This window comes from Bemisia tabaci, chromosome 4 (genome assembly GCF_918797505.1).
Source record: "Bemisia tabaci chromosome 4, PGI_BMITA_v3".
In the NCBI taxonomy this organism is placed as follows: Eukaryota; Metazoa; Arthropoda; class Insecta; order Hemiptera; family Aleyrodidae; genus Bemisia; species Bemisia tabaci.
Window position 1 is genome coordinate 7,852,435 of NC_092796.1, and position 12,145 is coordinate 7,864,579.

Below are 12,145 nucleotides of genomic sequence, written 5' to 3' on the forward strand. Positions count from 1 at the left end.
AATAAACCAAACACGCAATTTGGCCTGAAGCGCGCGGCGCAGAGAGCAATGATGATGAGGACTTGAGATGGAAAGGAGAAGCCCTCGGCGCGCCGGTCAGCATGAAACACATATTAGCGCCCACAAGACTCCATGAATACTTCACACATTGCGCCAATCGTTGTGCGGTCAGCAGCGGTTGGCGTGAAACTTATAGTGCCTACGAGGCTGCATGAATACTTCACGCATTGCGTCAAAAACTGCGCGGTTGGCGCGGTGGCGGAAATTAAAATCATTAAACCACATGTATGTTTATTCTTTCATATTTTTTCGTTCTTTTCTTATAAGTGAAAGGCCTCGTCCACACAGAGATAGGTTTACGGAACACAATTTTCGCGCAAAGTTCCGTGAAGTTTCCATGCCAGTTTTGACAGGGCTTTTATAAAAAATGTGCCCAACAGGAGTATACGCGTCTTATGCACCCTTCTTCCTCCGGTACGTTCACTCGATGGTTTGTATCGATGTTCCAAAACGAATGAAAAGGGGCAGCAAAATACAGGCGGCCCATGGGCGGCAAGTAGGTAAACCCGACCCTGATTCTCTCAAAATTAATACTTTCTCCAAAAGAATTTGGCAACGCTGGGATGCTCAGATGGTGTAGTTCCTGTGAAAGGCAGTATTCTTTGGTCTTGGTTCATTCCTCATTCACTGATGATCCAAATCATTGGTGTTGCTCAAAGCACCGAATCAACCTTCCTCTCTCCTTCTCTCATCTGGTATCTTTTCGTCTCGTGCGGAAATAAAGCAGACAAGTCGTTCCCGTCCCTCAAAAGCAACTATCTTGAGCAAAGAGTTAGTCTCTGTCTATCTGTAGAGCATCTAAACATTTGCCGGAATAGACTGCTATTTTGGCTGCTTGATGAATCGAAAACAGGCAAGATACCAGTCTCCAACTTCTGAAACCTCGACGAAAACAAGGGAGTCAACTTTTTCTTCGATGTCAGGCGTTGCCAAAATTTTAGAAAATCTTGTGAAAGTGATAAGCTCAGTTTTTCAGTGAAAGTTTGGTATGATGATTGGACGTATTCACACTAAAAGGAACTATGTAAAAATATAAATAGAATCGAAAAGAGGGCGCAGAAATCCCGTACGCATAGCTTCTTTTGATTTAATATACATTTGCACATGGTTCTGTTTAACATAAATTACGTTCAATCAAGATGTCATCGCTAAAATATGTGACACTTAATTTGAGATTTTGTGATACCTTCTTCATTTTCCTAACCCCCCAAAAAATTAAGTTATGTTGACTTAGAAAGCCCACAATATCAGAATAAAATCCCACGGAATTGCGTCGAGCTATACTGAATAGATTTGAGCTATTCTGCGTGCTAAGGAAAAACGCTGTATGAGCCTTTAGATGTTACCAGATTTACTTCAATAATAACCAAATTTTCTTGGAAAATTGCGAATTTTCCTTCAAATTTTCCAGATAATATTGTTCGCAATTCGATCTAAAATGTCGGAAAATTTCAAGGAGAAATATGAGTACCTTTCCTGAAAAATACATGTTTTATCCAGAGAAAGTGACGACTCTCGAATGTTCATACGGCGTTTTTCCTTAGCACGGCAGTATTAGTGAATGGAGCGAAGCGAAAGTATAGCAGTGAATGGTATAAAGAAAGTGTAAAATTTTTTCCCTTAGAACTTTCTTTCGAGCATAAATCGATCGAAATCCCTGCAGACCACGGACGTGTTACCCTTTGCAACCCCTTGAGACTTGACCCAAAATGACTAAACAAAGTGCATTTTTATATGAAAATTACCTATACCTACGCATGCGAAACGTACGTTCCTTATTGCGATTTTAGAATGATGGACATTCCGACTATTTATTAAATAATTTGCTGACGAGAATATTTGTGGCAATTATCAAATGAGTTGTCACTGGTTTCATTTCCTCCTCTCCGACAATAGGACGTATTTCTGCCAAACGGAACTATGTGCATTATGACATGAGCCCTGTTATGCATATATTCTTATGGGTCTCAGGGCTCATGTCTTAATGCACATAGTTCCGTTTGATAGAAATACGGCCTAAAGGACTCATCCCGGGAGGAGCCTTGGCGGACATTTCGGGCTTAAATAAAAGTATCTCATGCGAGCGGCAGTTTTTTCGCAGATAAGAGGATTTAAGTCCTTCCTCAGCACAGTTGAAGCCTCTTCAAACAAATTCCTGGCTATGAGCCTTGGCATGGAATTTATCGCGAGGCGTAAAATTGCCGCGAGGGCATATGGAGCCTTTTATCTCTGCCCCTTCTTTTTGACCGACATTTCTGTGCCGCCTCTTTTTTTACATCTCACACATTGAGCCATGCGCTAATTCCACGTTTCCCCGCCGCTAAGTGGATCCGAGCCCGGGATTACTTGGACGATGCTTATCAAAGAGGAGCCGATTTTTTTAGCTTATTTCACGAGATAAAAGCGTATCTGCAATTTGATCTCTCTACGAATGTACTTTTTCAAGCGCTATAATCCAACGTCACTGCGCCACAAGTAGATTTTTTTTTTAAAATTTATTTTATTTTTTAAAAAATCCTCCCCTCTTTGGCACTTTTCCAGTGGTCTATTGGTTGGCTAATTTCAATGTTCTACAGATAAATAATTTAATTTGCAACTAGTTTTAATTCATGAAATCATCAGTTCGTTTTAAAAGACAATTCGAGGAACTGCTTATCAAATGGAATGGAACTATGTAAAATGAGCTGATACATTCGTAAATACTTACGTAAAAATTTTGGCCCACAATATTTCAGCTAAATTCGTCCCATTACCTTGGGCTTTCATATAGCGGAGACATCCACTCGCTTCCCGGAACATTACGTAATTTCGAAATGGCCCTGAGTTTCCTTTTCAAAGGGGTGTTCGTGTTTTATAATACAAGTACCTATCGTAACCGGAAAAATATTAATCTCGAAGGCGGTGTTTTAAAATTACCTCTATTATTTTACATTTTCCAAAGAACTTCGATTAATATTTTCGCATAATATATTGTCCAAAAAAAATCCTTAAATTGTCAAAGAAAAAAACAAGGCAATTTTACAATGCACTTTTTTTGCATTCTACTATTAATTAGCTGGAAATTTATTTGGTGTCATAAAAAGAGATATTCTTACTTGCGTAGTTTCATCAATGAGGCTTACATTTTTACTTCATATTGCAACAGAGACCGCTGTCTCTAGCTCATCCATAAATTACCTATTTAATTGCCTAAGGCATCTTGGTAATGAACTAATGACACATATTATGTCTCTAGTATGAGCGAAAAATAGTGACTTTTCAGTTCTTATGCTTCCTCCTAATTTAGTCTATTTGAAAGGTGACGTGCGAGGCACTTACGTGAGGCTTTTTGGCATTTTGAGGGGTAAAAGTTGAAATTTGAAAAAAAAAAAACACTTTCGAATTATTCTTAATTCCCGTTTGTGACACTGTGGAGGCCTAAAATACGGGAACCAATCAGAAATGGATTCACATTGTCGTTACTCTCAGTATAAAGGGACTCTACTTTTTTCCACACTGAAAAAAAAATCTCGGTGTATTTACTAAGAAAAGGGTAAAATTACCAAGAATTCAGGGTTCTATTTGATCCCAGTTTTTTCTTGGTAAAAGTACCATTTATGGAATTGGTAATCTCGGTAAATTTCTCGGTAATCTCGGTAAAATTATTGAACTTTATCGGTAATTTTACTGGACCTTGGTAAAAACACCAATATTTTTATCGACTGTGGTAGAATTATACCGAGATAAAATGGCAAAGTTACCGGGAATTGGTTACCAATAAAAGTGGTATTCTTACCTGAAAAAAACAGTAAAAATACCGGTCTTTAGGTAAGCTTACCAGTCTGTCTTGGTAAAATTACCAATAATTGGTAAAAAAAGTGACATGGTAAAGGTACCAACGGACCTTGGTAAAAACGCCGAGAATTTTTTTTCAGTGCAAGGGGACATCCGTTTCCACTTTTCCCGCTCGGACCCCACTTTGCGCCGCCGCTCGGGCGGGGAGCGGAACGGGGAGTGACGCGTTTCGAGTGCCAATTCGATATTTCGGGGATGGAATCGAGGGGAGGGCGCAATCCATTGGCGTTGGGCTCCCAGAATGACCGTGGGAAAAATACAAAATTTATCGCCCGCATTTTATCGGGGATTCCGGGGGGATATCGGCAACCCGACGCGGAATCGGGGCACCGAATAAAAACCGCCGTCCCGCCACCGTACACATGTTCGCTTCGTGGCTTTCTTCCTCGTGAATAAATCTTCAGAAACCCCCACCCCCCCCTTCTCTGTTGCAGTCAAGTGCTCGATTTGAATGCCCCGGATTCCGTCCGATGGCGCCTAAAGTCGCTTTGTTTACGTGCCCCGTTATTTCAGTCCAGTTGAGAAATTTGGCGGGTACCCTTGTTCCCTATCTCATGGAAAAATATATTCCAGGGTGAATGTTTAAAATATTGTTTGAGATATTCTAATGTAAGCAAATAGGATGATATAAAAACATTGGGAAAGACGAGTGTGTAGTTTGTTGTGCGCAAAATATCTTGAATAATGGATTGAATTATGATAAATTTGCGAGTAATATAAGTATCCTTTCTGTTCGGAAAAGGGGTCGCTCGTCATAGGTGGGCATATTTATACTGATTTGGAAATAGGTGTAAATTGCTCGATGAGAGGGTAAAAAGAGAAAATTCTAGCAAAACTGACTGAAGAATTATAAACTCGATTTTCTTCTTGAAAACTGAGAAAAATGTATAAATACATCAAGAGAAACTTCCATTAAATATTTTACGCGCAGGGATATTAGTCATTTCAAAAATACATCATTCTAATCGCGTTAAAGAATCCTAATTCATTTACCAGTGATTGGTATCGGCAAGAAAAATTATTGTTTTAAGGCATCACGTTTTCATCCAGGAGAGCCCTCGCGATAGTGAATTGGATTGCATTTTGCAAAAGTGAAAGCCAAGAGCATTGCAATGTTGCTGAGATTGTGTAACTTCTTTTGTCTTCGAAGAAAAACCTGATGATCTACAAAAATTTTCTATTTTACACGCTAAAGCCTGTAAATTTAAGACAGCAATGTCTACGTAAATTTCATATTTTTGCGAGATTACAGTAGTCTTCTGGCAACGGTGAAGTTGCACAATCCTAGCAACACGGCGATTCTCCTGGTTCCTTTTTGCGAAATGCAATCCAATTAATGAACGGCAAGTTGAACTCCCTCCCGTGCCTCTCCGGCCCAGTTGATAAGCCCACCCCAGGGTGGAAAAAAGAAGATAGTGAATTTACTTACCAAGCGCTCTGTAAAGAGAGCAGAAAGTTATTGTCAAAAGCACGAATGGTGTGTTCCAGTGGTGGGAGTCGGAGACGGTGGCGACGCCGAGGAACATGAAGATGACCGTCTCCGAGGAGCTGGACAGCATTTTCATCGCGTATTTCACCGTCGTGTGCGACTTGTGCGATATGTTTGCTTCCACGTAGTTCTTCATCGTGATCCCGCAGAACGTAATCCTACAAAATATACCCAATTTATAAGTCAAAAACTCCCATCACACAAGTATACAACTTCAATTTACAACGAGTATCCTTCTTTCTGGCTCAATTTAGAAATGACAAACACACATTAGTTTCCCTATGCAGGTACGTCTTTTCATTTTCCCGTTGTCTCCTTCAATAATCAATGCGCAGGAATTTATTTAATCCTTCACCAGTTATTCCTACTTGGCATTTTTAGGAGGGCATGCTCTGCGCTATACGATTTTTTGCGTTATCTGCCCTGGTAAAAATTGGCGATAAGAGCTGCGTTTTAAAATACCATAGGAATTCTTACAGCCGGCTAAAGAAGGCTACAGAAAATCATATAACTGGCTGTAGAATGCGGAGAAAATCATACGGCCGGGCTATACGAAGCGATAAAAAAAATGCAGCCGGGCTATAGTTCCTATCGCCGGGCTTTACACTTTATCGCCTGGCTGTTGCTTTTTCGCCATCGATTATAAAAGGCTATAAGAAATTGTGTAGAAATTCGTGTGCTTTGGAAATCATTAAGTTTGATACGGAACCACCTTAATATTTACAAAACACTCATTATATTTTCCTTTAATACATATTTTTTTCATCAATTAAAATGAGAATAATCCATACAGAGTGTGCAAACATTTCAAAATCATGAGTTGATTAATGCTGACTCCGCCAGATTAAATATTAGAGCCTAACATAAAGCGGAGCGGCGACGCACTGGCGCCTACAAACCTAACTGGGATACTTCACGCATTGCGCAACGCGTGAAGTATCCCTGTTAGGTTTGTAGGCGCCGATGCGTGTTGATCGCGCTGGCTGCCCGCCTGCCACGCCGCAGCGTGCCACGGCGCTTGAAGCGACTATTTCACACCAGAGGTATTGCACAGTATCATAAGAAATGGAAGACGCTCTAATATTTTAGGAATGGCAGGCATCCACCAAAAGTACGGAGCTTTCCTGGCAAAATAAATCAAGATACTACAGCCCAAAAAGAGAGCAGTAGTCCAAAAACTCACTAAGTCCTAGCATCCGTAATTAGTAACGTTTAGCATACACTTTATCGCCTGGCTGTTGCTTAATCGTCATCGGCTATAAAAGGCTATAAGAAATTGTATAACCGGCTATAAAAGCTATTGGAAATCTTATAGCCGGCTGTAGGTCTATGGTATTTTGGAACATAGATTCTACTGCCAATTTTTACCAGGGTGAAGAAAACTACAATTTCTGATTGAAAATTCAACAGATCATCTGTCTCTTGTTTGAAGGATGCGGGGGAGTGCGAATTGGACGTATTTATGCTGAAAAGAACTACTTGCATAGGTTTCATGTGCGACATAGTTCCTTTTACCATAAATACGTCCAAAAGTAGGGTCCTGCAGCTCAGATTCTCGGCGCAAATTTAACATCCGCAGTCTTTGCGAAAATGTTACTAAATATGAGAATAGCTATTTATCAATGACTTGATATTACCTATTCTGCACTGAATTTTTTTTAAAGGCGAAGCATCCTTCTCCAGCCAATTACTTTTTACGTGATGTATCCAAGCTGTAATCAGACTTGACCTCTAAAATATCTTTCTCGACATTAGATTTCTGTTTTACAAGATGTTGGGAGCAAAGATGGACGTACTTATGCCAAAAGGAACTATGTGGAAGCGGAAAGATGAGGTATGCTCGTGGGAGCTGGATAAGAAACAATGTAAAAGTGGATATAGTTCCTTTTGAAAAAAAGGAAAAGCGGGGTTTGACATTAAATCAAAAGGAACTGAGCGCTAAGTCGTGAGCCGTGGAAATGTAACAAGAGCGTTGTGGACAGGGCTCATGAGAGTCCCACCACCGATCTCCCCATCGTGCCCACTGCCCAGTCCCCTTGGTTGCCGCTGACGTCACTGGTGCTTTTAAATTCCCATGCATTCTTATGGCCCGGGCACTAACGAGCACACCCCATCTTTCCACTTTCACATAGTTCCATTTAGCATAAATACGTCCAGATGGATTGCATTTTGCAAAAAGGAACCACTAGCATTGCAATGTTGCTAAGATTGTGCAACTTCTTTTGTCTTCGAGGAAAAATCCGATTATCCATTAACGGTCTCTATTTTACTCGCTAAAAACTGTGAATTTAAGACAAAAATTACCATCTAAATTTCATACTTTTTCACGATTTCCGCAAATTTTAGCATCATTGCAATGCTAGTGGTTCCTTTTGGCTAGAGTTGTATAGCGAGAGTATGACAGATCGCTTCATGGAGAGCTTAGGGCCCAAAAGTGCAGCCACCTTCTAACCAACTTTTAACGCACAAAATTTCACTGCCAGTCTGCAGCAGTCTGCAGATTCCAATCTAACCAAGATGGCAAGGATTACATAAATGAGCGTTCTTCCGCAAAAAATGAGTAAAATTTATGCAAAAAGTAAGTCAAATACGTGCTTTAGTAACGATGGTTTGTAACCATTGTATTAATAAATCGCTCTGGATATTGAAATTTCATAGGTTGGCTGCATTTCTGGGCCCTAACTTTATTCGCGGAGGCATCGGTGAAGGCCTGATGGATTTTCGGAGTTTCACACTGTCTATACTCTCGCTATAGGTACTCTAGTGGTTCCTTTTTGCAAAATGCAATCCAGATGTTCTAATAGGATGAGTTGTTTCGGTAACGAGAGGTGTGGACTCACGCGAGGATGCCGGACATGTGGAACATCTCGGCGTTGAGGTAGGCCATGTAGGCCATGACGAAGATGAAGATGGGCTCGATGACGCGGACCTCGTTGGTGAAGCGGGTCACGAAGCCGGTCATGAAGCCCCAGACGATGCCGATGACCGTCCCGCCGATGGCCACCACGAAGAAGGAGGCCACCCGGCCAGCAGGTCCCGAGCCATCAGCTTGTTCAGGCCCATCTCCGTGTACGCGTCGAACATGTGGTACAGCACCTGGAATCACCCGCCGAGTCATCGGTCAAACCATAGATATGTCGCAGGCAAATAGTGAAATCAGGCATTTTGTCAAATGCCTAGGCAGATAGTCAAATTTTGACGGTCTACAAATACTGTGAATTTATGGCAGAGAGCTCACGATTTTTCATTATTTTTGGAAAAATAACTCATCAAATATACGAGAACTCTTCTTGTCTCTTCCTCTTCATTTGCCTCTCATATTTTTAAAGTTGAAATTCCAAAAATTCTGTATTTTACGAAATGCTGAAAATGTCAAGATCAGTGTCTCTTCGGAGCTAAAAGTGTTTAAAATACTATTGTTTGTGCAAATTTTTACTGAGAATTTTTTCTTGCAGGAGCAATGAATTATTTTGTCTGAAATGAGGAAAAGAGTCAGAATTTCAATCTAAGTTAGAATATTTGACTATTTGCCTGGGCATTGACAAAATGCCTGATTTTACTATTTGCTGCGACAGATACAAATTTTTAGAGTATAGCCAGAGACAATGGTAACAGTAGAAAAAACAGGGGGAAAACGGGAAACAAGGCTAAAATACACAATGGTTTGTTGTCACTTTTTCTGGATTGATCCTCACCATGTTAGGGCTCAGATTTTCATTGTCTTTTTTTTTATTTTATTGTATTTCCGATTAAAATGAGATCAGTATTGAGTTAAAACGTTCGTTTTATTAATTGTGTATTTTAGCCTTATTTCCCGTTTTCCCCCTACTTATTCTACTGTACCTAATCGGTAAACGGACATGCATTACCAGCAGGCTGATTGTTGAAATTTATGGACAAAGCCATAGGCAAAGAAGACAAAAATGATATGGAGGAATCCGATCGGTGGAATCAGGTGGCTGCAATGGACAAAGGAGGCTAGGTAATAGACTCACTAACTAACGGCAACCCACGGCAGACCCTGTAGTTAAACCATCGTTTACCCCCTTCGTCTATAAGAACCACCCAAACTAACCGATAGGATCGCTCCACACTTATTATGTTCTCTTTGTCTATCGCTTTGTCTATCAATTTCAACAATCAGCTCGCTGCAGACACCATTACCGCACTACTAGAAATTGGACTATGGACATATGTTTCGGTTTTTTTTTTTTTTGGGGGGGGGGGGGGGGAGGGCATAGAGGTAACTTCTTTCCGCAGTTACAAAACTGAATCGAACCCCTCAATTTTTGACAGGAATATGAGCGTCCGATTTCTATCTAAAAATTTACCTATTTTTTAGTTCAGTCAGAAGAAAAATCAGTGAAACTTCCGTTCGGACTATTTGACTCAAATTTGGATTTTAATGTTCCTTTAAACCGCGAGTTCTTCCGAGATTTTCACCAAAAAACGTAGGTTTCTGAGATTACGAACATCACTTTATTTTTCATCAGTGATACTCTTGGCTAGAATTGTTCCATAATAAAAAAAATAAAATGTTGAAGCTGAGTGCAAATGTTCAAAGGAAGAAAGCCAATTTCCCTGTTTTGGAAAAAAAACGGTATTACGGAGACAGACTCATGAAAAAGAACTATGTGGCCTAAGTGGTGCCTCAATTAAGAGAGGGTACCGTCGTTTGAAATCTAATAAATTTGCATTGGAGAAGGGTCCGTGGGAACGGCGCGAGGAGAAACGCTCGGTAACAAACTATAATTGGATGGTACCTTCTCGAGAGTGGAAAAGGAGGGCAAAATAAAGAGGCTCCTTATCCGCAGCAGAAGCCTGTAATAAATGATGTAAACAACAGCGCGGAGACAGTCATCGTTCTATGAGAGCAGTTTAGCTGTCAGATAAATACTTATTTATCGCTTGACTCCGTGTGTACGGGCCTAGCCTAGAGATATAAAATATGGTTAGCGTATGCCACTTAGCTGAGCCGTTCTATCGTCCGTTCTCCCCCTCTCCCTTAGAGAACTAACTACTCAAAGTATAAAGTCCAGGCGGGGTAGGTGTAAAACTAGCGCTTCGGAACATGTTTACGACTTGTTTGAATAATTGATCGTCTTAACTTATTCAAAAGTTTTTAGCTATTGGTTTCTCGAGCCCCCAAAAACGTGCCAATGTTTTTTAAAAAAAAGATAGGACCACACTTTCTGTGTGAAAAGACGATGGGCTTGTATTCGAACCCGTTTCAATTTCCCCAATTTTAAAGTAATTTCTATCAAGATCCGAGATTTTTTTTAGAGTTGTGTTGTTTTACTCCTCTTATCCTCGTATTGTACAATTTATGCACACTTCATTTGTATCATGAACGACAATTTTTTTAAAAAGTTTTAGCGTCGCTGGAGACGAAAGTCTTTTTAAAAATAGTTATTTTTTCAGAGTTTCTTGGAAAAAAAAATTCAAACACTTCAGTGCTGAGAAGCTACTGTTAATATTTTTAAGTCTGTCTTATCACTTTTTTACTTGAAGCGTACCTCTCATAAATTTTACTTTTAAAAAAAATACCTAAACAGGGCTTCCTGAAACGAACATTCTAATAATTTTCTTTAGAGTTGTCTTCTTAAAATGTACAAGATACTAAAAAGAAAAAAATTCAGCAGTCGTTGATACTACGTAAATGGCGAGGTGGTACATGTAGACCTGCAGCCAGATTGTTGAAATTTATGTCGGCACGACAAGGATCGGAAATTGATATATTACGCAGAGCAACGGGCTGATTATTAAAATTGGTAGACAAAGCGCTGGACAAAGAGGACTTAGAGAGTGTGGAGCGATCGTATTGGTTGAAATGGGTGGTTCCTATAGGCTAAGGGAGAAAATGGGGGACTAACTATCGGGTCTCCATTGGGTTGTCGTTAGTTAGTCGATCATCTACCTCCTTTGTCCAGTGCAACCACCCGCTTCCACCAATAGGATCCCTCCATATCCTTTTTGTCTGCTTCGTCTATCGCTTTGTCTACCAATTTCTACAATCAGCTCGCAGGTAGGGCTATGTCTTATCTTATCTTGCCGATAAAGCAGTCAAGTTTCAATGGTCTGGTTACACGATTAAATTCCTGTCAAATTCCGATCAAAATGATGACCAAGGTGCCGGTAGATAGTTATCTAGATTGATGAGTAAAATTAATTAAAAGAGCGTGTCAATTGAAATAAGCATGAAATAAGCACGATTGTGTGGAAATCAGATGAAGGATGAGCCCTACATCTCCATCATCTACCATCAAATTTTTGCAGGCAGCAGAAATCTGATGGTAGATGGTGCGCACCAGTCACTATTTGATCGGAAATTGATGGGAATTTGAGCGTGTAACCAGCACACAACAATGAGGCTGCTGAGGTGGGGATTGGACTTGAAACACGGTGAGATACTCACGACAGTGACGGCATCGTTGAGGAGGGATTCGCCGAAGACGACGATGTAGAGGATCTCGTTGACGTGGATCTCCTCGAAGACGGCGAGAACGGCCACGGGGTCGACGGCAGAGATGAGGGCCGAGAACAGGAACATCTCCAGGAGCGGCGTCTCCAGCCCGAACCAGCCCAGCCGCCCGGCCGCCCACAGCGAGACACCTGCAACCCACAGACAACATCATCAAATACCCAACACCCACTCACCCACCATCAGAGAAAAAATAACACAAACCTTCAATTTAAACAATAAAAAAACAATTTAAAAAGCGGGTAACAAGGCTAAAATTCCACATACACAAAACCAAAACG

The 12,145-nt window shown here is 40.6% G+C and overlaps 1 protein-coding gene across 1 annotated transcript in view; it reads right to left on the reverse strand.

Moving 5' to 3' along the window:
* Nucleotides 1–12,145, reverse strand: part of Nhe2 (Na[+]/H[+] hydrogen exchanger 2) — a 100,846-nt gene that overhangs the window by 43,907 nt on the left and 44,794 nt on the right. The window contains 4 exon segments of the mRNA XM_019052378.2: nucleotides 5,324–5,541; nucleotides 8,224–8,404; nucleotides 8,407–8,479; nucleotides 11,799–11,995. Coding sequence (XP_018907923.2) covers nucleotides 5,324–5,541; nucleotides 8,224–8,404; nucleotides 8,407–8,479; nucleotides 11,799–11,995 — 669 coding nt within the window.